The sequence below is a fragment of the Amphiura filiformis genome, chromosome 17 (assembly GCF_039555335.1).
Source record: "Amphiura filiformis chromosome 17, Afil_fr2py, whole genome shotgun sequence".
Lineage (NCBI taxonomy): Eukaryota > Metazoa > Echinodermata > Ophiuroidea > Amphilepidida > Amphiuridae > Amphiura > Amphiura filiformis.
Window position 1 is genome coordinate 42,060,980 of NC_092644.1, and position 25,698 is coordinate 42,086,677.

Below are 25,698 nucleotides of genomic sequence, written 5' to 3' on the forward strand. Positions count from 1 at the left end.
TGTATCATCTTCGAGCTTCAAAAAAGGCTTTATTTGGACGATGTATGCGAAAAAATTTTACACTATTTTCACCCATTATCATGATGGAAATTGCTTTATCTTTACAATGAAAAAAAATTGTATTTTACACTGTTTTGGCCCATGATCGGGCTGAATTTTGGTAAAAATTTGGCTTCTTGCCCCTTTTATTTTCCTTTGTCCTCCGGATTTTCTCTTTCATTTTTTTGTCAACTGGGCACTTTTTTATTTCATTTTTTGTCAGACTCTGCCCCCCCCCTGGCTGCGCTACTGCTCTCATTGGATTGTTTGGATTTGACGTAATACGTCCTAAAGTATGAACCATACACAGGCAATGCGAATGACTTAAACTCAGCATGCTTTTTAGTGACAATTTAAAATGAATTTAAAATGTTGAACTGTTGAAAGAAAATTCTATGCTGAAAATGTTAATAAAATGAAACTTTTTAACAAAGAATGTAGTTGCAAATTATGATGAATTATGATGAACAAAATGGTATAAGGCTGTCATCGGCGTATGCCTAGCCTATATATGAAACGTGCGATATGAGATTGATGAATGGGGTTGGGAAATTGGTTAAGAAAGGGCAAGTGTGCTTTTACCACGGTATGATGCATCTCCATGCAAAAAAAAAAATGTATTTATATACCAGTCATATTCCCCTGACTAGGGTTAATGTATTTACCAACTTGTTTGCCGAGTGGACTTCCTCCTTTATTGATTCTAATTTGTTTGATACATAATACTACAATAAAGTTAATGTCAGCTATAGTTCAAATTTGAACGTGTACCCATAGGCAAGTCCAAGTACAAGGTTACCATTGCAGCAACATTTCATGTGAAAAGTTTGGCCAACTTGTAAAATCTCGAATCTGCAGTTTACCGGTACCATAGGAACTTGATCAATAAAGGGGTGGTGCAATACTAGTAAATTATTATGTGTAGGCCTATATAATACCTCCATGCACCCGGGGAATTATAGGGGGCCAAACATTTTGATATGAGACCAAACATTTTCGGCGAGCGAAGCCCCAAAAGCCTCCCCCCATGGGTGCTTACGACTGTCAAAAGAGGGGTAGTCAAAACCGATAATTCGGCAGTACTTTGAACAAAAATCTTGTCGCACACATTGAATTCTATTTTTACGAATGCTTTAAAACTCCCATTGTGAATTTCTTTGGTAAAATCTAACAACCAGACTGCACAAAAAAAATGGCAATGTTTTTTTTAATCTTGGATTTTTTTTTTTTTATTTTATGTTGCTCGTTCTTAACAAAACATGCAATCAGCGTTGTACTGATAAAAAGCAGCGAAAGCCGTGGACTACTTTGAGTTTTTTTTACAAGAACTGTCTTTAAAAAAGACAACACCATAGATGAAGATCATATTTCATAATAATTTTGTATTTAAAAATATTATCGAAATATGTCGCAAGGTTTTGTGAAACCTACGTTACCCCCATGTGTTAACACATATAGTGGCTATAAACACTGAAATTACAACCAAATTGGCCTTTAATATACGGCTGAGCAGCATGTAGTGCCCCTTTCAATATAATGGTAACGTAGGTTTCGTGACCTTTTTCTTTGAAGTTTGGAAGTTTGTTTGAATTTTGGATATTAAATAAAAGCATCAATAATTAATAAATGATTGATTTTGAAAGTGTGACATGTACCTTACCATGCTTACAATATGACAGCAAGATTATCTTACATTCATATGTTTTACTGTTTTGCAATTTTAATAACCCTTAGTAACGTAAGTTACCCATAGAAAACCCATGGGCATTATTGAAAATGATGTAAAAATATAAAGTTCAAAAGATTTGATTTCCATATTTCATCATGATATTCATTATTGTATTAATCGTTGTCAATGTTCCTGTGTTTCTTTCTGTAGAACGGTTTACAATTTGGGTTATAGACGTCGTTTTGCTCAGGTTCAACGAAAAGTTTCTTACATGTGTTGCCCTGGTTGGAGAACACCTAACAATTTTGCATCGTCTTGTACGGATCGTAAGTACACTCTTGGAAAAGGGGATTTGGCTGTCCTGGGTTCTTGAAAATGGAAAAAAAAACACCCAATTTTTTTTCTGGCCTTAACAGAACTTAACCATATAAACTTCAGAACCTGTATAAACGTTTTGGGAGTTTGTTCAGAGAACTACCCCATGATTAGAGAAAAGACGAAACTGTGTCTACTTTTAAGATGTCAGAAAAAGGTCATTACCATATCGATTGAGTGATGACTCATTTGAACATGGTTGCTCTGTTCATTGAAATTCAGGAGTAATATTGGAAAAAAAGGCACGCAGAAGGAGAAAGTGACAAATTAACGTATATCGGCACAATTGTGCAAACAGTACCTCTAAATGTTGCCGAGACGCCCCTGGATAAACTTGTAACATTCATGTTTAGTTTAATCAAACATGTCTGTAAAATGATTAATAGGTTAATTTATAGTGTCTATATAGTGTCATTTTGCATTACATGTCTACGAAAACGGGTTGAACATGGTGTTGTTAGGAGATACAATGGTTGCTAATGAAATCCAATAAAATTAATGATGTAACCATGGCGACAGCTTTATTTTGGCTGCATTGCATAGTTTTATTATACAGTTTGATAATAGATGTCTTAATTATTGTCACGTATAAATAGAAGTACAGTGGTCCTTCGATCACAAAGACAGTCGTTTTGACATTTTTCATAGCCCTATAGTTAAGGGATCTGGAATGAGCGTTTTGAGCGTTTCGACAGTATTTTCTGTGGGACATGAGAGCACATCAGACATATCGAATTGCATTCTGAATACGAAGAATGTCTTTCTGATATCAAAAAATGTCATTTTTTGAAATGTACGATATAATACAAATTTTATGACAAATTATTAAAATTTGATATTTTTCACATTTTGATATATAACAGTCCTCGAAGTAAATTTTATAAATCTAATGATATATTCTTAAAGTGTATGTAGCTGGGAGGAAAAGCCGACGAAACAACCTTTCATATTGATGATATGGATTTTATTCCCAAAAAGACCTAATTTATTTTGGTGTTTTGGGAAAAAAATCCATATCTTCAAATAATACGAAAGGTCAAAATTTTCAATTGATCGTCGGTTTTTCATCCCACCTATATAAACTTTAAGTATAAATCATCAGATTTATTAAGTTTACTTCGAGTACTGTTAAATATCAAAATATCAATTTTAATCATTTGCCATAAAATGTGTATTACATTGCGAATTTCAAAAATCAAAATTATTTGATATCAGAAGGACATTCTTCGTATTCAGAATGCAATTCGATATGTCTGATGTGCTCTAATGTCCCACAATAAATACTGTCCAAACGTTCATACCCCAGCCCTTAAATGTGCAAATTTGTAAGCAGCACATTATGTGACTTGTCATGTCGAAAGGAGACACTTTTTAGGCAGGATCGTAAATGGAGAAATAGCCAAAGTTCTGCTCGGGGGTGATTTTTTCACAATTTCGGTTTGTTGCAAATTTGTGATGTTATTAATGTTAAAAATATTGTCTGATAGTTTCAGACCGGAATATAACTGGCATCTTGTATTTTTTGAGACATTTTTCAAGGTAATTCCTATTCTCAACATTGTCAATAATATTTTTAAAGGCTGATATCTCAATTTCAAATTTTATAATACCATAACTTACGAACTCAATATCTTCGCTTAGGAATGTCCGATTTCATTGGGGAAAACGGCGTTGTGAAGCAAAATATCTCTTTATTTAAGATAGGTAAACACCTCAAAATTGATAACCTGCCCAAAAGTGTCTCCTTTTGACATGGCACGTCACATATTATGCTAAATGTTAATGCATGTATACAGTGGTGTTACTGTTCAGATAATACAATTCTAAAATTTGACCCCAGATGATCTTTGACCCGACTCCTGCAAAATGTTCCAAACTGTTCCCCTGGTCATGAAGTTTGTTGTTACCGAGTTTGAGCCATGTGCCCCTTACAGATGTCTAGATAACACAATTCTAAGATTGAACCCCAGATGACCTTTGACCCGCCGATTGAGAATAATGTTTGTAGCGGCCGCAGTTATTTCGCAATAATTTGCCACCACGGTGTAAACTGACTCGCAAAACGCATACGAAGAATTCGCAAGTGACCAACGTGTTTCTGATTCTCACAGAAGTTTATTTCGGTAAAACTCCGTAAAACTGCAAAGAACACACATAAGGAAAAATACAGTTTTAGTCCATAAATTCACTGAACATTACTTCAAAGGTTCACATTATCAAACAATTATATCATATCATGAGACTAGTATGATCAGATCTGGGATCAGATTCAGTAAAATAATAGTTTACCAATTTCAAGATTTTTGACACCTGACAGTAATCACAATTTGGTTACCATGGTTACAAAAGATTGATCATGTAGGGATACTCTACTACATAGAACACCTGGTTCTTTCTTCATTAGCATAATCATAAAATGAAACGTTTATATAGGCTACAAGAATGCATGTGAAACCTCTTACACACAACATAATAACCAATTTCCTTACATTACGTTCAACATGTTCCATGAAACGCTGTTTACATGCTGTATACACATGCTCCAACTCAAGGAGCTCAAACACATCATTATAAGCTTTATGGCGATCGATCTAGCACCTTTACCTTACCTAAACACAAGTGCAATATTATTATTATGTGGCTATCAAACACACTTACCACCTTGGGTCCTATAAAAGGTCAAATTTACACCAAAGAGTTCCGCAAATATCAACAGTGCGGCAACATGTACGCTGACATGAGATCGGTAGAAATTCGCTGTGGAGATTCCTCCTTTTACCCGGAGCACCGCAGGGCGACTGTTACACACCCCCACAAATAAGGATTTACTTATTTCCTACTAAACAATATCACACAAATTAAACATCAAATACTGGATTTTCCAGCAACAGTACAAGTTTGTGAATGGGACGGTCGAGGTAGGTTGCAGAGTGGGTACGCTTGCCCTTTGCATCACAGCGCTTGTCTGCAAGCTTCACCTTGACTTTGCGCACACGACCGTCTTCACTCGGGTATGTCTCCTCAACGCGAGCCATCTGCCACTGATTGCGGGGTGAATCATCCTCCTTCAAAATCACGATGTCTCCCCTTTGGAAGTCTCTACAAGGCTGTTCCCACTTTGATCGGGCTTGTAGACTGGACAAATACTCAAGTTTCCATCGCTTCCAGAACTCTTCCGCTAGAAGTTGGACTCTGCGCCATCGTTTTCTTGAGTAGATATCTGTCTCCTCAAATTTACCAAAGGGTGGTACGACGACTCTAGACTTCATAGTGAGGAGGTGGTTAGGTGTCAGTGGCTCTTGTTCAGCATTGTTCAGATACTCTGTCGTTAAGGGACGGCAGTTCACAATAGCTGCGGCTTCATAGAGCAGTGTTCTCAAGGACTCATCGTTGAGCTGGGTGCCACCACGGTCAATCATGGACGTCAGGATATTTCTAGCCGTTCGTATCTGACGTTCCCATACTCCACCCATGTGGCTTGAGGCGGGCACATTCATCTTGAAGTCAATAACAAAATCACAGTTCTCCTTAAGTAGGAAATTCCGTATGACTTCATGGTCCATCTTAGCCCATGCTTCCTGGAGTTCCCTTTTGGCCCCGATAAAGTTCGTTCCACAATCTGACCTAAGCTGCCTTATTGGGCCTCGTATTGCAAGAAGTCTGCGGAGCGCATTTATAAAGGAATCCGTAGTCAGAGAATTTGCTGTCTCTATGTGGATAGCTCTACATGACATGCATGTAAATAGCACTGCGTACCGTTTCAGTTCACTTCGGCCTTCCTTGATCATGAATGGCCCAAAGTAGTCCACAGCGCTGTATGTAAATGGGGGAACTGGTTCCAGTCTGTCTTCTGGCAAGTCAGACATTTTCTGTTGCTGACATGGGCTGCGCAATCTTCTGCACTTCACGCATTTGTGGATAACACTTGAAACTGCTGTGCTAGCACCTGTGATCCAGTATCCACTAGCCCTAAGTGCATTGATGGTCATGCCACGGCCTTGGTGCTGGACTTTCTCATGGTAGTGACGTATAAGGAGGGTTGTTATGTGATTGCCCTTTGGTAGAATTACTGGATGCTTCAATTCAGGTGCAAACTCTGCCCTTCTTATTCGCCCACCAACTCTAAGGAGTCCGTCAGAGTCTACAAATGGGTCCAGACGATACAGTGAGCTGGTCTTCTTGATACTTTCATTGCGCCTCTTTGCACTCACTCTGTCAGGAGTGTCCTGAGCCACTCCCAAGGAGGCAATCACCCCCAACTCCTCTCGGTATGCCCCCAGCTGCACCACTCTGATGACATGACGCTCCGCTCGCTGGAGATCCCCAACACCAACACCCGACTGCCGGCCGGCCTGCGCCCCCTGGCGGACACGATTCTTGAGAAGATCTTTGAACTTGGTGCAGTTCGCAATGGCTCTTCTTGCCCGGTCCCAGTCGGAGAAGTATTCTAGTCGCTCAAGTTCAAATTGTTCGGGGAAACTTGCTCACACTCGTGGCAAGGGTGGTTGAACGCCTGACCTCTGGATCATCTTCATTCAGCAACTGGCCAGTGTCTACCTTCTCGGGAAGTTCAGTCTTCCACAGGAATTCAGGTCCAGTCAACCACTTCGAAGTGTGCACAAGATCATAAGGACTGATGCCTCTGGACGCTTCATCTGCCGGGTTTTGGTCAGTTTTGACATGTCTCCATTGTGCTGGGTCGGTGTAGTCTCTGATCTTCTGTACTCTATTAGCCACAAAGGTGTGGAATCTACGGGTGTCATTCTGGATGTATCCCAGGACTACCATACTATCTGTCCAGAAGACTTCCTTTATGTCATTCATAAGGCTGAGTTCACGTCTCAGAAGATCACTTACATGTACAGATACCACCGCCGCAGTAAGTTCAAGCCGGGGGATTGTAACGGCTTTCAAGGGCGTGACTCTGGCTTTGCCCATAACTAGACCACAATGGATACGGTCTGTCTTGTCAATCAGACGCAGGTAGGAACACTGTCCATAGCCTTCAGTGCTGGCGTCTGAAAAGTGATGCAGTTCAATGGACTTAACATCACCAAACTTCTCTGGTTTGAAGCATCGTGGTATCTTCAGCCCTTCCAGTTGGAAGAGAGTGCTTCTCCACTTTTCCCAACGTATTCTCAATGTGTCTGATATTGGAGAGTCCCAGTCGGCTTTCTCTCTGCACATTTCTTGCAGTATCTGCTTGCCTACAAGCAGGACGGGTGCTATAAACCCTAGAGGGTCATAGATCGAGCAGACCGTGGAAAGAATGCCACGTCTTGTCAAAGGCTGGTCCCGCAAAGTGATCCGGAACTGGAAGGTATCCGTTTCCACACACCATTGGACCCCCAAGGCTCTCTCTATGGGAAGATCATTATTCTGTAGATCAAGATCCTTCATGCCTTGTGCCCTGTCTGTAGGTGGTATGATGGCCATTACTTTCTTTGAGTTCGATATGAACTTGTGCAGTCTTAAACCACCTCTAAGACACAGTTCTCTGGTGTTGTTGATCAAATCAATGGCCTCTTCAACCGATGGCACGGATGTCAAACCATCATCTACATAAAAATTCTCCCTCACGAATTTTGCTGCTGCAGATCCACATTCCTCTTCATGGTCATTTGCTACACACTTCAGGCCAAAATTGGCGCATCCAGGAGATGACACAGCCCCAAACAGGTGTACCTTCATCCGATATTCCAAAGGCGGTGAGTCGCAATTTCCATTCTCCCACCAGAAGAATCTCAGGAAATCCCTGTGTTCAGCATTCACATAGAACTGATGGAACATTTGTTCCACATCACATATCACTGCTATAGGTTCCTGGCGGAAGCGACATAACACTCCAATCAACCCATTAGTGAGGTCAGGGCCCTGTAAGAGGAGGTCGTTCAGGGATACTCCTTTGGATCGTGCACTACAGTCAAAGACCACTCGGAGCTTGTCAGTCTTCTTGGCGTGGACTCCATGATGTGGCACATACCACACATCAGGGTTACCGAGTTGATCAGGTGGAACCAGCTCTGCATGTCCATTGTCTATAATCTTTTGCATGAAGCACGTGTAGTTTTCTTTTAGTTTGGCTTGACTAAGTAGACGTTTCTTTAATTGTGTTAGTCTGTCCCATGCCTGTCTCCTGTTGTTTGGCATTTTCACCTCTTTCGCTTTGAAGGGCAAGGGCATAACATAATGTCCATCCTTCATATGGACTCCATCCTTGACTATCTTCATGAAGTGTCTATCATCATGAGAAAGAGACTTCTGTTCACTGCATCTGTCAGAGAAATCTAACTCCATCATCTGACACACCTGGAACGGGTTGATGGTTTCTTTGACGGTAGATCTTAGAGAGATTTGTACATCAGAAGAGCGGTTCAACTGTGGAGGACTTTCACGAGCGATAATACGGTGACTCACACCGATGGGATCATTTCCATCTTCATCAATCTGATGATCAATGATTCCCACGATGCCCCAACCAAGGTCAGTTCTTTGTCCATAGGGTCCATCTGAATCTGGAGCCGGAAGGATCACCTCACGCGGTGCAAGTGCTCTCGAACAGTCATACCCTATCAGAAGCCCAACCTCGCAATCAGTCAGAGGCATCAATCTTTCTGCGATGCTCTGTAGGTGGGGCCACTTTCTGGTCATTTCCATGGTGGGGATATGTGAACGATTGGCTGGGATTAGTTGTCTTGTGTATGCATTAGGAAGAGGAATCCGTAAGTCACTATCATAACCCCTCACTTGCAAACCAGCTATCTTACGGCTGTTCACCACCAGATCCTTGGCCGACATGGTTGACAATAACAGATTCACACTAGGTCCATCCAGTCCAAGAGCATCACAGCTGCTATCTAACATAAATGTGGTGTCTGACTGGGTGTCCAGCAACGCATATATCAGTTGCTCTTTGTCTGGTCTGGCGCAATGGGAGATCCAGACTGGGACGATCATTGAGCTTTTGCTGCATCTGTCGCTTAAATGTTCAGATGTATGATGACTAAGTGATGGAATAGCTGTCAGGGAATCTTCCTTTAGAGTAAGATCAGCTTTCTTCTCTCTTATGTCCCCATGGAGGGCAGTTGGATGATTTTTATTACAGGTCTCACACTGTAATCGATCCTTGCAGCGTTTAGCCATATGACCCTTTCAAGCACCCGAAACACAGGCCCTGTTTCATCGCAAAGTCTTTCCTTTGTTTAAGATCCACTTTGCAGAAGCCCCTACACTTGCTGATCTCATGGCCTTCTTTGTCACAAAATACACAGACCAGAGCTGGCTTCGTGGCTGTGGAGCAGGATCGTGCTGGCTTGTGAACTGTGGTCAGCTTCCCTCCTTTCTCTTCAGGTTTGGTTTTACTGTTTAGATTCATCAGTGCTGGCTCGCATGCCACCTTAGCTTCCTTTGTGACGAACTTGACAAATCTGCTAAACGGTGGAAACCTCTTCTCCTTTTCTTTGAAGTCTGAGATGACACGTCCCCACCGGTGCACCAGCCACTCTGGTAGCTTGGCTGCCATTTTCCTGTTTTCATGCATATCGTCCAATACCTTCAGGCTCTCATTCCTTGACATTGCTGTCTCACATTGATGTAAAAAATCAGCAAATTTGCGAAGTCCTTGACCATCGCGAGATGGTACTTTAGTCCAGGAATCCAACTTTGTCCTGAAGGCGTTCGCTACAGCAAACGAATCACCATAACGGTTCTTGAGGGCCTGCTTTGCTTCAATATAGGCATCATCAGAGCCAAGTAAGAAGTAGCCATCTACCGTTTCCTTGGCTTCGCCTGCTACATACTTTTTCAGGTAATACAGCCTTTCCGCAGGTGGTAATCCTCTTTGCTCAATCAACGTATCGAAAGCCATGCTCCATGCTGGGTACTCAATGGGGTTGCCTGTGAATACCCCTGGCTCCGGGGGAGGAAGTCTTCCAAGATTCAGCAGGCTGAGGTAGGTGGAGGCAGGCAGAGGTTGGGGAGTGCTCAGACCATCAAAAGATTGCCTGATGTCCTCACTACCTATACCATTATACCCTGTAGGCATAGCCCCAGCATCGCTGAAGCTTTCGGGAGGGGCGAGTATTTGAGAGGAAGGGCGTGGCCCAGCTTCAGCTGGAAGGGAACTGACATAATTTTGGACAAACTCTGTCTTATCCACATCGGGCAACAGGAGGCTTTTACGACTTGAACTACTGGAGCTGCCCTCATGTTCTAATTTAGTAAGAGCTTTGACCTGTGATCTGGCGACATGCAGTTCTTTGACGGTCTGAAGTTTCTCAAGTTTGCCTTTCAATTGTATTTCTTCATCCAAGTACTTTAATCTAGTCTCCAGTGCAGCAGCATTAGCTACAGCATCCGACAGCACACTTCCACCAGATCTTACTGACCTGGACGATGATTTTAATGACCTGGACGTTGCTCTTACTTCGGACCTCGTTTCCCATGACTCTTTCTCCAAATCCTTCACGAGGTCACTAAACTGTCGTGTTCGATCAGTAATTGATACATTACTACGCAAAAGTCTCTCTTCATCTCCATTTCTGGGTTTTCCTTCCCATGGATTAAATGCCATGCTTAAGCTTGGTACAATACATACACATATAATTTCAAGCAAATTTCATGCACGGATGCAGCATTAGATACCAGTACATATATCATGTGACACACTAAATTGTTTTGACCCGTCGTAAAACAGTGTGAAGATTGAAGGTCCAATTACTGGCGTTCATACAAACTTGCCGCAACATTAATGGATTTACAAGTCCTGATTATATATGCTCGCAGTACATCTAATAATATCATGTAGGTACCTGGTACATAATATAATATTATTACTACACATTCACAGCCCTTGCACCAACTTGGTAACATGCACATTCATAATTTTCATTTACGCAAAACTTATCTTGTGCATCTCAAATTGTGAGACAGACAGACGGACAGACAGACAAGCACAAACGCTGGCTTGCGCTGACATACATGTACACAAACACAGAGAAAACTGAATCCCCAACACCAATTTGTTGGCTAGGGATAAACAATGCTATAGCAATAATATATTTGGTTTCACAAGACACAATTCATCTATTTGACTACATGTATACAGTTTCAGGGGCCCTTTGGGCCTTTGTCCCTTGCTTCAAGCAATTCACGCATATACATAGAAAAAGAAACAACATGTAATTTTAACAGTGTTTCACAGAACAATGTAGCTATGACATTGACAACCATGTGTTATTTTACACATGTATACCTTTGGTCACCACAATACTCTTGTATACATATGTACATGTATAATACCTTACCAACAACATGCAAAACCTGTTTTATATGTTGAGTATGGTCACCACAATACTCTTGTTTATAATACCTTACCAACAACATGCAAAAACTGTTTGATATGTTGAGTACACATTAACATAACAAATTTGACCAATATGTGGTGGACACAAAATTATACCAGATCATGGCAAAACATACATGGATCACAATGATACTCAATTGTACTCAATGAATCAAAAGGGGAGGTATAACCTTGCTTGTGCTAATAATACCACTGTTGTTGTGACAACTGTCAATGTATACGGTATCATTAATATACCCAGATCCTTTATGGACCATTACTCATTACGCATTGCAAATGTGCTTTGCTAAAATTAGCAAAATCAACTTTAATTTGATAAAGTTCAAAGTTCACTGAAGTTCTCAGATTTCCAGTGGATGTTTCCTGTCGCATCTATGCTGAAGTTGAAATGAACGGAGTTACAGCTTCTTCACTCAGGAATCGCAGGTACTGGTAGTTACCATCGGTGTTCGTTGACATCTCATCTCATCAGCTGCGGTCGTGGCAGCTGGACAAACATCTATTCGCCAAGTACCACTGATGTTTTACTTGACCTCGGTGTTTTACTGTAGCGGCCGCAGTTATTTCGCAATAATTTGCCACCACGGTGTAAACTGACTCAAAAAACGCATACTGAAGAATTCGCAAGTGACCAACGTGTTTCTGATTCTCACAGAAGTTTATTTCGGTAAAACTCCGTAAAACTGCAAAGAACACACATAAGGAAAAATACAGTTTTAGTCCATAAATTCACTGAACATTACTTCAAAGGTTCACATTATCAAACAATTATATCATATCATGAGACTAGTATGATCAGATCTGGGATCAGATTCAGTAAAATAATAGTTTACCAATTTCAAGATTTTTGACACCTGACAGTAATCACAATTTGGTTACCATGGTTACAAAAGATTGATCATGTAGGGATACTCTACTACATAGAACACCTGGTTCTTTCTTCATTAGCATAATCATAAAATGAAACGTTTATATAGGCTACAAGAATGCATGTGAAACCTCTTACACACAACATAATAACCAATTTCCTTACATTACGTTCAACATGTTCCATGAAACGCTGTTTACATGCTGTATACACATGCTCCAACTCAAGGAGCTCAAACACATCATTATAAGCTTTATGGCGATCGATCTAGCACCTTTACCTTACCTAAACACAAGTGCAATATTATTATTATGTGGCTATCAAACACACTTACCACCTTGGGTCCTATAAAAGGTCAAATTTACACCAAAGAGTTCCGCAAATATCAACAGTGCGGCAACATGTACGCTGACATGAGATCGGTAGAAATTCGCTGTGGAGATTCCTCCTTTTACCCGGAGCACCGCAGGGCGACTGTTACAATGTTGGTCATCCATTTAACTACGTTTGTTTTAAAAGTGCTGGCACGGTTAAGTTTATGTTAGGTTTATGTGCATTTCCGTAAAAAAAATATATATCGCTGTATTCATTTCGATCATAATACGTATGTTGGATCATTCGGTATAATTTTGCACGATGCCAAAATATCTAAACTTATGTTTTATTAACAAATCTGTCATTTATTTTCCAGCTATATGCACACATGATTGCCGAAATGGCGGTAGATGTATAGCTCCAGACACATGTCACTGTGCTTCAGGATGGACAGGGAAAACATGTGAAATACGTAAGCTAAATAATGTTCTTTACGTAATTATTTCCTATAATTTTCTGAAATAGAATAATAAAAGTTGTTTATTCCAGTCGATATTTTGTTAATTTTTATATGCATGTAATTAAAACAATTATAAACACACATTACATTATTTCGCTATTAAGGTATTTGATCAGTTTCTATATTGAAGAGAAAGAGCATTGTATCGACTATACAGATGTTCTTTTCATTTCTTTGCTTTGAAATAGAGAAGTTTAATTGTTGTTGATGTTTATCTATAATCGTGCTAAATGGTAACAAATTTATTATATACATAATTGAACAATAACGTTATTGTATACTTTTCATATCTAAACTTGTGATCTATTAGTTCATGAATGCTTACATTCGAATAGGTTCCCATTGTATGAACCTTCATGTGAATAATAAAGTCATAAGCTTACACTGCAAGAATAGTGTTTTGAAATCGAGGACAGATTGAAGAAAATTAAATGTTTAGCATTTAAACACTTGTATGTTTAGATCCTAAACATATAAACACATAATCATATGAAATGTGTTAAGGATTTAAACATTAAAATGTGTAAATACTAAACATTTCGCTGACTTTCTAAACACCAATATTGTTCCCGATTGATTTCTAAAACATTGTTTTTGCAGTGTACATGTATAAAAGAGCTTCATACGAAACCAACACAGAGCGGCCCTCCCAACCTTGCTACAAAGAACAAAAGTGCCCAACCTTGTTGAGGTTCTATATACATGTATGTCTAGTCAATGTTCATGTTACAACAATAATAATCATAATTATACGATGTTTGAACTGTTCCTTTTTTCCAATTTGCAGCCCAATGTTCGACGCCTTGCCAAAATCACGGAAGATGTGTAGGTCCAGATACTTGTACCTGTCCCCGAGGGTGGGGAGGACCTCTATGTAGTAAAGGTAAATTATTAATATTATCTTGTGTTATGAACCTTAATGATTCAAGGCCAAAATCGCCTTTTTCCGAATTCACACGAATGCACAACAAAAATACAGTTTGATTAAGTTAACAAAATAGAAGTCTTTAAAGTAAAATATGATTGGTACATGACAGCAATAGCACAACACAATATAATCATACAATCACAGTTTTAACTAATCAGTACTTAACCAGCAGTCTTCTTCTTGGTGATCATAGAGTTCTATTGCAATATTCTGGACGGCTGATGTATATATCCTTCTTTGCTTACCCTGCGAAAATCACTGTTCAGCGAAGTCCATTGTACACTTGCATTTATATATCCATGCGTATAAAATCCTTGCACTGAAATGGTGCTGCTTTCTCACACTTAACTCCTTGCGCAGTTCTCCAAACACTTAACTCCTTGCGCAGAAGACAATCTCCAAAAAATGGTGTTTCTTTCACCAATCACTCTCTTTCTCCAGGAAACAGGCTTCTTTCTGTACTGCTCCACTTTATTGACAGATGTGTTGTTTTATAAATAAGACTCCAGCAAGTCTCAAAATCTCCCTCGTTGCTGTATTAAAATAGCACATTATTGGCTATATACAAACTGGTTCAAATTACCTCTTTTGAAGCACAATGACGACCAACACATATAGAGAGTTTACAAACCCTCGTGATATTCTGCAAAGAGCAAACTAAAGCTTCCACTTTTTATACTCCTAAAAACCCATGATCTATTAATAGACCATTCTGTCACATTCTTCCTGTGGGTATTCCCCATGATGTCATAATCCATTTTATATTATCAGGGATTCCCCTAATGGTGCAAAACACAGTGAATGTTCTGGCAATTCCCAAATATCCAAAATTAGAAATGATTCAATTTGTTTTGATCAACATAATGAATGAGAGGGATTTCCCCAAATGTCTCATGAAATAGATTTTAATTGTAAACCAAGATAAATAATGAAATTATATTACTCAGGGCACATCACACTTGGGACTATCAGATTTTCTTACGTAGACTGTAGTTCTACGCGTTATACGTAAAATTGAATTGACGTCGATTGCCCATGTGTTTGCTTATCTCTTTTCCAATTTGCAGCCCAATGTTCGACGCCTTGCAAAAATCACGGAAGATGTGTAGGTCCAGATACATGCACCTGTCCCCGAGGATGGGGAGGACCTGTATGTAGTAAAGGTAACTTTTTAGTATTTAGATTTGCTTACGTTGTCGGGCATTACCTAGTTGACGTCGATTACCAATTTGTTTGCTCATCATTTTATTTGGCAGGCCTCGGCCCTCCGGGGCAGGCATAGGCCTACTTTGCAATTTAGAAATAATCCAAGACGGGTTTGATAATAATGGCAATATACTAGTACCTGTACCTGGTGTTATTATTTCATATGAATTTTTAAGCGCTCTTTAAATTGAATTTACAACCATAAAAAATTATGACAAAACGGGCGAAACTAACTTTTCCCACAAGATTTGCAATTTAAAGAGAATTGGTCATTGCTCATTGAAATTAAGCTAGTATATGGACAGTATAAGTGTGCTCTTTCATTTAATGACATAAAATCTGAAAAATATTGTAAGGATCACTTGAGGTTTTGACTTTTAAGACTTATATTTTGGTCAAAAAATTGTGCTTGAATATGTCGTTTTCAACAGATTTACCACGTTCGCCTTGCTATAAACATTGGATTGCGTTACCTGTTGACGTAATGAAAAAAGTGTTAGCTTTCGTTCGATATAAAATATTTTCTGATTGGATGAAGGAAACACTTGAGGTTTTGACAAAAACCAGTCACAGATGCCTATTTTCCACTACTCACCAGCTAGAAGCTCACATAGCTCTTATGATGCACTCAACTGTGTAGTGTAAACAAAGACTGTGGAGACAATTCACTGTTTGCTCCCGGTGCTGGCTTGGAAGCTCTTGGACGAAATTGTGTGCTCAGGTGTATCGAGGTGGATAGAAACTGCGCATATACGTTTATAAGAGAATCGTTTTGTTTGTTTGTTTAAACGGTCGCTCCGTGTGGAGACACGCTTGGGTCCTAATGGGACCAGGCTCACACAAAATGCTCAAGCCAGGCTAAAAAGGCCCATATAAGCATGCTGGCCTGTATGGAAAGAATTTTTTGTAGCCAAATATTTCCATATGACTTGAATCATGCATTATGTTTGTTTGTTTGTTCGCTTATTCTTATGTACGTGTTTGGCCTATATTTTTTTCAGCCGTTTGTTTTAGTGAATGTCACAATGGAGGTGAATGTGTAGGACCCGATTCGTGCGCATGCCCAGCAGGCTGGACAGGAAAGTACTGTGACCAAGGTAAGTGAAAAGGAAAAATAAATTCATGTACCCCTCCCCACCTCCAGCTCGGTCTCATTTTTTGCATTATTCACTGGGGAGGGGCCCGGGTGGGGACACAAGTATGATTGTTCAAACATGCGTGACCAATTTATTTTTCACAACATCCCCACATGAGTTTCACAGTACCAGCAAAAATACTCCCAAACAAAATGAGCAAGTTTTGCCCCTCCTCGTGCACCATTTTTAGACTCACTTTATAAATATCAGCAAAAAAACAACAAAAAAAAACCCACAACACACACGCACAAAAAACACACCTTTCGTGAGACTATATAGGCCCGTGGTAGACTATAATTATTGTCCATTTCGTAAATTCATGTATTTATAATATATTGATTGGGTTTTTTTTCTTCTAACTTTTTTTGTATCATTTTTCTTACTTAACTTACAGATATAAATGAATGTGATAGTGGTTATCACGAATGTCAGCAACTATGTAAAAATAACAACGGTAGTTTTGAGTGTGCATGTTATGATGGGTTCATTTTAGGCATGGATAGTAAATCGTGTCAAGGTTAGTACATGTACCGGTGTTAAAAGCGAAATCTGTGATTTCACACGTTTATCAAAGACTAAAATATTCAACTTGTCATATTTAATCACAGTTGATGAATTTCTTTTCAAAGCCCATAAATTCTATTAAGCAAATTGCCATTATCTACCCGTCTACAATTATAATAGCGCCCTCTTTTAATTTCGTATGATTCTCATAATGCATTTGGTAGAGGGTAGCAATGCACTACTGAGATTTGGTAATTTCGACGACCTGATCAATAATAAAAATTCTTTAAAAAAAAGAATGGGGCGTCCAATAGAGCTTTGATGTAATGTGCTGCAAAAGAACAAACAATCTGAAGAAGTGTTATTTAGTGATTAAAAAAACCAAATCAATACTGAAAGATATATGAATATTAACATTTCGATAACAATGCTTTAGGCCTGTCTGTCGGGTAATATGGTTGGTATTAAAGAAATGGGGGCAAAAGTGTGAATCTTGTATAGGCCTATAATACTCTAATAATTTTAGACTGATACGTTGATATTGTCATTTGTTATTTCCTCTTAACCCTGGAATTATGGAAACTTTTGGGCCTCATAACTGTTCAATTTTTGACCGAAAGTGTACAAAAGTATACATAGGCCTATTTAGAATGGCAAAGACTTGATGAATCCATTTGTGAGGCAGGTCAAATTTGGGTAAAAATGTTCAGTTTTAGACAAAATCCCCTTAAAATATAATTTGTTCAAAGCGGAAAAGGCACAATTATCACAATGATCAAAAACCGTCACCAATTATAAATTTTCCATGTAATTTCCTTTAATTTATCTTTTTATTGTTATCATCAGTGTGTATATTGTGTAGTCCCGAATTCCAAGAATTAGCAGGAAGAGTGGTCGAATTAGAAAAGGTAAGCTTTGCTTTGTCTCATCATAATTAAAGAGTTTAACTTAAAGAATCGGATAGCAACGTTTGCATATAGTATTTTTAGGGACCTGAAGCTGAGAGCACATCAGGCACAACAAATTGCATTCTGAATACGAGATATCTTTCTGATATTAAATAATTTTGATTTTTTTTTTTAATTCGCGATATAATACAAATTTTATGGCAATTATTAAAAATTTGGTACTTTTGGGCTGAAAATCAATATGAATATGAGCAAAACCAAAAGCATGTTCAACATTCAGATTCGTCATCAAGAAGCAAATCTACATTCACCAAACAGCAATATTGTACTTGGGTCAAGTTGTAAAAATGAGCCACAACAACTTTGACGAAGTTAGAAGAAGAGTAAGAGCAGGATGGGATGCTTTTGGAAAATTGAATGAGGTGATGAAGAACAAGATGTCATTATGTTTTAAAAAGAAAGTCTACAACTAGTGTGTCCTCCAGCCATGACATATGGTTTAAACAATAATATGGACCAGAAGTTGAGAGTGGCATGTTATAAAATTTGTATTACATCGCGAATTTTAAAAAAATCTAAATTATTTGATATTAAAAGGATATTCCTCGTATCATGATGCAATTGGGTATGTCTGATGTACTCTTTGGTCCCCCAAAAATACTGTGCAAACGTCGCTATTCGAATCGAGCCCTTAAACGTTATTTTATCGCTGAAGTGGAATATTTATTATTATTTTATGTTAATATTTGATAATGTGTCATAAAAATAGAATAGAAAATAGTCTTTAGGCTTGATTGTCACAACAACCAAAATACAAAATACACACTAAAAACGCGTGTTTTGGCTCTTATTTCAACAACAAAAATGTGATAATATGAAATTTTAGTTTTGTTGCCAGTTATGAGTTAGGCCTATATGATTAGGTTTGAGCAGTTTTATTTGGCAAAACATGATAACCATGATAACATTGTTTAAATTGTGTAGACATGCTGCATTTTAGTAGAATCGGGAGTTTAATAATTTGGGTTTGTCGTATTTTGCCAATATACTTTAACCTTATGCCTGTTGATTGACATTGCAGGAAGTAGAAGAATTAAAACAAGTTAAAAAGAGCGCCATACGTCCAGAAGATGGAATGCATTTATTGGATATGGCTTTAAATGATCAACACATCTCACAAATTGGTAGAATATCTTCACTAAGTGATCAGATATCAATGCTAGAAGAACGCCTTGACGATTGTAAGTATAACTTAAGATAATCTTCACGGTCAAAAAGCTGTCAATTTTAGTTAGTTCAAAATGGTTTATAATCTACATCTCACAATCCTTATTTACATGTGAAGAGCTTCTTGAAACATATTCATCAGAATCGTTCATAGTTCATTAGATTGATAAAGGTTCTTTTCCAGATTCAATAAAATAATACTCACTCAGAAATGTTTCAATTCCTATCAGGAATCTTGTTCACTCTGGTACTGGTGTTTCTAGATGTTTTTAGATCCGGTAACACTGCTGTCTGGTTTTGATAACGTCGCCAAACTTTTTTGTTGCCGAGAATTTATGACCTGGTCATTTTGTCCATGTGAAGAGCTTGTTTCCAAACCATGTTAAGTCCACAACCACACACGTTTCTCATTTACTTGTGTGATACAATCACAATTACTTTGACTAGTTTGACATTAGCAACAATGAGTTGTACCATCAACAAGCCATTATATACCACAACAATGCTGCTTAACAATATGCAGACTATTGTTCTCCTTTGGGAACCAAAGGCCTCACACAGTATTGTTACTGTGCGTCCATCCACTGTTTGCTTTGTAATGGTGCATCCAACTGATATTACTATACCTATAGCATCACATATAGCTAACTCATTGCAATATCGCACAGGGAAATCAGAAACATGTGTTTGTGGACTTAATATAGTTTGGAACCAAGCTCTTCATGTCTTCAAAGTACTGTTGCCGGTGTTTGACAATATTTTGTTCAAAACATTTCTGCCAGTTTATATAATCACGTTCACAATACATGTATCTCATTTCGATTTTACACTTGCAGGTACATGCACATACCAAAATGGCTATTCAAGACAACAACCATCTAGAAGAAGATCTCATACAAATAATAAGTTAAAGAGAAAGCGTTAATGTTTATAGTTAATTTAAAATAATTATTTATAATTGAAATCTGTTATCATTTCACAACCTCTATATTTTGGTGTAACTACAATGCGTGTATGTAAATATTGCCATATTCACTTAAGTTATATTGGAAACAGACCAAATGTAGTATTTTGCAAAACATCAAACGCAAAAGTTGGCAGAAGGGCAATCGTGTTTCAGGACTATTTGTAAAGTTCAAATCCGGCGAACACCATTTTTCCCGCCCTCCTGTGCGGATGGAATGTTTCTGACAAATCACTAATATTTACTGCCTCAACTGAAAGTAATGATGGTGCTTTTAATACGATTGTTGTTGTTTTAACCTTTCATGTATAGTCTAACTGATAATTAGATAGGCCTATAGTATGTAGGATTTTAGGGAATTGGTAGAAGGTGGACTATTTACATGATCTTACCTCTTTCGACTTTCCATAGTGTCAACTTCAGTGTTGTGGCCCAGGGTATGCTTCAGTATATCAGCGCCATGATGCACTGAAGCTCACTGAGTGGCGTATGGGGGAATAATTTTTAGACCCTCATCAGTCAGCATGATCAATACTCTAGGCCCTACTTTGTCGTGCAACATTTTTTTGGAGGTGTATGTGGGCGGTCTAGATTAAATTTCGCCCGTTAAGGGGGTACTACACCCCTGCCCAATTTTGTGCCTATTTTTGCATTTTTCTCAAAAATTATAGCGCATTGGTGACAAGTAAGATATATATATTATAGGGGCAAGGACTACAACTACTGCACTGGAAGTTCTATTTCAGCACAGACAACAGTTGTGGAGTTACATTCAAAAATGAGGGAAAACCAATATTTGATCAATAAATCAATAACTACTTGCCTTGAGTTGCTGAATTTTCAGCGCAGTAGTTGTAGTCTTAAGTCTTTGCCCCTATAATAAACATATCTTACCTGTCACCAATGCGCTATAATTTTTGAGAAAAATGCAAAAATAGGCACAAAATTGGCCAGGGGTGTAGTACTCCCTAAGACATCTCATTTCTTCTTATTATCAATTAACGAATGTCTATATGCCACTGGCTCCTTTTCACTTTAACAAAATATCAAGAAAACACCCACAAATTGTGAACTTTCGTGACTTGGCCAGTAGATCAAAACGAATGATGAACAGTTAGTTACCAAAAGAGTAGTATCCCAAAGCGAAACAGTGGGCCTTTTTTGAAACACGAACATAAAACTGCAATCATGAATAATGTGCCCGGCTGGGAGGAAGATTGTGGAGCATTTAATGACTTAAAAGGTGCTAGTATTTTAGAGATAGGTAAACACAAACTCGGAATCAACTGAAATTTTGGGAATAAACTTTTTGTGTTAAGGGATATATCTCTGGCCCTGGTCTTGTAAACTCCTAACAGTGGATATGTACTCAAACGTACCATAAAAAAGGATGCTAGAATCACAGAATGCTCCTTTAAAGATGATAGAACTGGTCTTGGTTTTCACTTCAAAATAATGTTACAATATGTAATTTTAGTCCGACAAGTGTCAAGAGTTGTCAATTTTAATTTGTTGTTTTAATTTGTTATTTATATATTAAATTAAATATATAAATACGAAGGGATGCATTTATAAAGGAGCAGATTATAGGCGAGTTAAAAATGTGTGTTAAAAAAACGGCGGGTTGAAATGGCGAGTTACCCCTACAAAGTTAGGTTGTTGTCAATTACGAATACAGTAGTACAGTTGTATATTTCGTCACTTATGTGAGTTACGGAATGGTGAGTTACAGAAACACCAATGGTGAGTTGCAGAAACACAGCAAGTCATTACGATGAGATGCAAGTCCTACCCGCGAGTTACAGAAATGCTATCAAGTGTGTTGTTATTATTGAAGTGAGTCTCATAGTTGTCCTTTTTACTGGAAATTTAAGTCGATATAATAGGCAATGCAATATTTTACTCGCCAAATGGAATTAATGTATCTAACTCGCCTCATGGGCTTGCCGGAAATATATAATTCACGCCACATACTGTAAACTTTATTGAACTGCAGGGAGTAACGTTCCATTTCAACTCTCCTTTTTCTAACTCCCTTTTATTTAACTCACCCCTTGTTAACTCACCAAGTACCCGTCCTCCATTAAGAATATTTATTTTAAATTGTGTGGGAAATTTGATTTGTAAGATCATTTGTACGGAGAAATAAATGTTATTTTTATATTAAATAGATAGTGTACAGCTTTAGTTTGAAATCAATGATGATGATAGTAGCTACATAATGTTTTGTTATATATTTTGTCTATAAAATGGGGTTATTGTATTTGTATCGCATAATGGTTATTTCAAACAAATTTCTTGGTGTAGTTTTGCGTGACAAAATAACGCAACGTTAATTTCAAGTTTACTGCAGCTCCGGAAAAAATATGAAAACGTTAAGAAGAATATTAAGCCCCTGGATTAAGCCCAGAAAAAATCTTTTAAAATCTTTTTAAAGATTTTTGTTGAAATAGATTGTTAAACGGTGAACCGAAAATGCAGTGTGTATGTTTGTAACGACGAAACTAACGAACGCTCACTATTAGAGAGATTGCGATGTTACATATGTGGTGCGTGGACCGTACGTTTATTCATACGACGTTCAAAACGGCGTTAAATATTGCTAGTCTCGGTTCCAAGCTGGATTGTGCTCATTCGTAACGAAGGAGAACCAGGCGGACGGGAACAAAGGCTAACATCTGATCTGGCCAATAGAGGGCGACGCGATTGAAAATTTAACGGTCACCCTGCGGTCACCGGTTCCTATGCCTACTTCAATACAGCATGCTTTTGAATTTGACTAAAAACCAAGGTTTACATGCTGCTTAAAATACATTGTATTTCAGTGCTTCCAAATATTATGGTTGCCAATATATTTTGGTAGATTAAGGACCACTGCCCCATATAGCATGACTTTACTTTCATATGAGACTTTTTGTGGGGGGAAATTAGGTGCGGTGCATGAAATTTTCCTTAGTATGTTCAATATCCTTGGTTCCATTTAATATACATTTTCGTCTTCGCCTGCACGGTCATTTCAAACGTGCAGAATCGCCAATGTTGGCTAAAAACGCGACCTCGCATCGTCATAAGAAAGTGGATTTGAATAGTTACACGGGCGTATGATCACGGCGTTTGGAAATCGCAATCTCTCTGACCCTACTGCCGCAACTGATTGTCAGTGGAAGTTTCGTATATATTTATAAGCGTTTGAGGTGGTTTGAAGGATTTGAAAGACTGTTGTCGCGGACTAATGGGTCCATAGACCACGGAAAAAAATCCATCAGTCAGGTCCGATTTGTCATGTCCGATTTGTTCATTTATTAACTTTTAATATATTTGTTACTAAGTTGTTATTATGTTTACAAGAACACACGTTAATGTTTCCAATTTGGAGTTCTTCAAAACGTATTATGTAGGCCCTTACATTAGCAGACGACATCGCATCAACGTGATTTCTGCATACAGACGAATATGATATTGATTAATTGGTTAGTGTATTGATCGATTAATTGATTCATTTTGATTGATTGATTGATTGATTGATTGATTTGCACGTATATTCCTAATCCACGTTGATGTGCGTTGCTTCGGATTTTACTCCGAATTTACTTTGGTAAGGACCGTTGGTCCGAATGGTAATTTTTCCGACAAATGTTTTCATTCCTTCTTGCTTGGTTTCGTATGAAGAGTTGGGAAGTATTTGAACAGAACAAAACGAAATTAATATTATTTTGAAGAATCACCCCCCCCATAAAAAAGCTTTAAAATGTGCCTTCAAGGGCCCTTTCTCCGAAAACACCGTTCAGAAGTCTTTTCCAGACCCTTTTTTTTTTAAACGTCTCTTCGGAATAATTCTTATTTATTTTTTTGGACCAACGACCCGTATATTATGGGCCTATTATAGTATACCCGACTTTTGGGCCTTTGGGGATAATATTAATATCCCTTCTGATAAATGGAAAAATAAACATTTGTTTGGTCGACATTTTCGGACAAACGACCGGTAAAAAAACAAACTTTCGGACAAACGAATCTTCTGAGTTGAAAGAAAAACCCGGGCCCTGACCTCATGTTCGCTCACGTTCAAAGACGGCAAGCAAGATACGATGAACATTATATTTATGTGTTTTATCATTGCCCGGTTGTTGAACTTTAAACAGAAAGTAAATTATTTTGTAATGTAAGTGTGCCATGCCATTTAAAGTACTTTTAAACGAAACTTGTTTTGTATAATTTTTATTAAGTGCATTTTGTAAATTTTCAACATGCTGTATAAGTAAACTTATAAATGTGTATATGAATGGGACTACATTTTAGAGTTTATTAAAAATGTGAATGTTTCTGTTAAAAACAGTCTTGTGAATTATTATTTTTATATCTGATTGACTACCTATACCCACTGCAAAAACTATTAAACACATGATTATTGTTATCACGTTGGAAACGTGTTTAAAATACTAAATATGTTTAGAATGCGGTAGTGTTTAACTGTTGAACATTGAAGTTTAGTTATTTGGCATGTTACAACGTTTATATCTTTTAAAATATGTTTATAAAGTGATTGCAAGAATATGTTGAATATGTTTTAATTGCTAAACACATCTTTTGGAGTATGTCGTCTGGTCAGTGCCAGAAGTGGGTAAGTGCAATAGCTGCCCTGTGAACATTTGGCAATTTACATACAGTATATTGTACTCATCTACACATGGCAGCTATTGCACTTACCCACTTCTGGCACTGAGCAGTCGATGTGTCCTCAAAAAGGCGCAACAAGTCAGTAAGATGTTCCCTTGTTTTTGGAGCGGGATGTGTGGAAATCCAAAATATCCCAATTTTCCTCGGGTCACAAGGATTCAGAAAATATCAAGGTTAACCCACCTCCACTATCATTCTAGAGTTATTAGGGAAGAGGTCAAAGGTTGGAATTTGGGCTCATCATGGGTCAAACACAGAAAATTTGGGTAAAAATGGTCTAAAAATGTTTTTCTGTTATAATGATTCAGTCAAAGAATTGGACTAACAGACGGTAACTCCTTTTGACGTGTTACAATGGTAACGAAACATCGTAGGTAGTCCAAACTATTCCCTGTCTGAATTATTATTGTTATAAATTATAACAAGACAAATATTTTGAGACCACTTTTTATCAAAATTTAATAACTTTTCAGTGTTTTACCCATATGGAGCCTAAATGCAAACGTTTGACCTTTTTGCCAATAACCCCAGACTGATTAGCCGTAGGTAGGTCAAACCAGAGTTTCTTCTCATCTTCTCTGGTCAAACTATACATATATATTTCCTTGTGACCTGCGGAATAGGTTTGAACCAAAAATGAAACAATTTTGACTTTTGATCCTTTGTAAACTTTGACTCTGAATTTCTTTGAATGCTCCATGCACGTCTTTAGCGTCCCGTAATAAACTTTTTAGGCTTCTTGTGAGAAACACGCCATCTCGCGATGACCTCATGGCATGTGAACCAATCAAAATCCAGCTACTATCCAACCTGAAAAAGGACGTGCGCTTGATGTAAAAAGGGATAAAGTCAATACGTGATTCTGAGAATGTGTACGCATGGTGGTGATTGTATTAAAGTATATTGTAAAACGCCGTCGCAAATTCGACGTTGCCAACATTATAGGCTATCAGCAGTTTTGCGTCTGCCTGCATTATAACAATGCATAGCAACGATTA

At 38.1% G+C, this 25,698-nt stretch overlaps 2 protein-coding genes across 2 annotated transcripts in view; one reads left to right on the forward strand and one right to left on the reverse strand.

The window, feature by feature from the left end:
• The window catches only part of LOC140137811 (epidermal growth factor-like protein 7), an 85,775-nt gene extending 64,893 nt beyond the window's left edge, over positions 1-20,882 (forward strand). Inside the window, exons 3-11 of the mRNA XM_072159596.1 lie at positions 1,919-2,034; positions 13,007-13,102; positions 13,938-14,033; positions 15,146-15,241; positions 16,286-16,381; positions 16,815-16,937; positions 17,771-17,832; positions 18,914-19,073; positions 19,896-20,882. Of these exons, the coding sequence (XP_072015697.1) occupies positions 1,919-2,034; positions 13,007-13,102; positions 13,938-14,033; positions 15,146-15,241; positions 16,286-16,381; positions 16,815-16,937; positions 17,771-17,832; positions 18,914-19,073; positions 19,896-19,984 (934 nt within the window). The 3' untranslated portion in view covers positions 19,985-20,882. The remainder of the gene's footprint in view (positions 1-1,918; positions 2,035-13,006; positions 13,103-13,937; positions 14,034-15,145; positions 15,242-16,285; positions 16,382-16,814; positions 16,938-17,770; positions 17,833-18,913; positions 19,074-19,895) is intronic.
• On the reverse strand, positions 4,093-9,040 carry LOC140138255 (uncharacterized). The gene is made up of 3 exons (XM_072160169.1): positions 6,631-9,040; positions 4,742-6,566; positions 4,093-4,222 (listed from the first exon to the last, which is right to left on the reverse strand). The coding sequence occupies exons 1-2, from the start codon at positions 9,038-9,040 to the stop codon at positions 4,942-4,944; spliced, it is 4,035 nt and encodes a 1,344-aa protein (XP_072016270.1). The 3' UTR covers positions 4,093-4,222; positions 4,742-4,941.
• Positions 20,883-25,698: the final 4,816 nt, after the last annotated feature.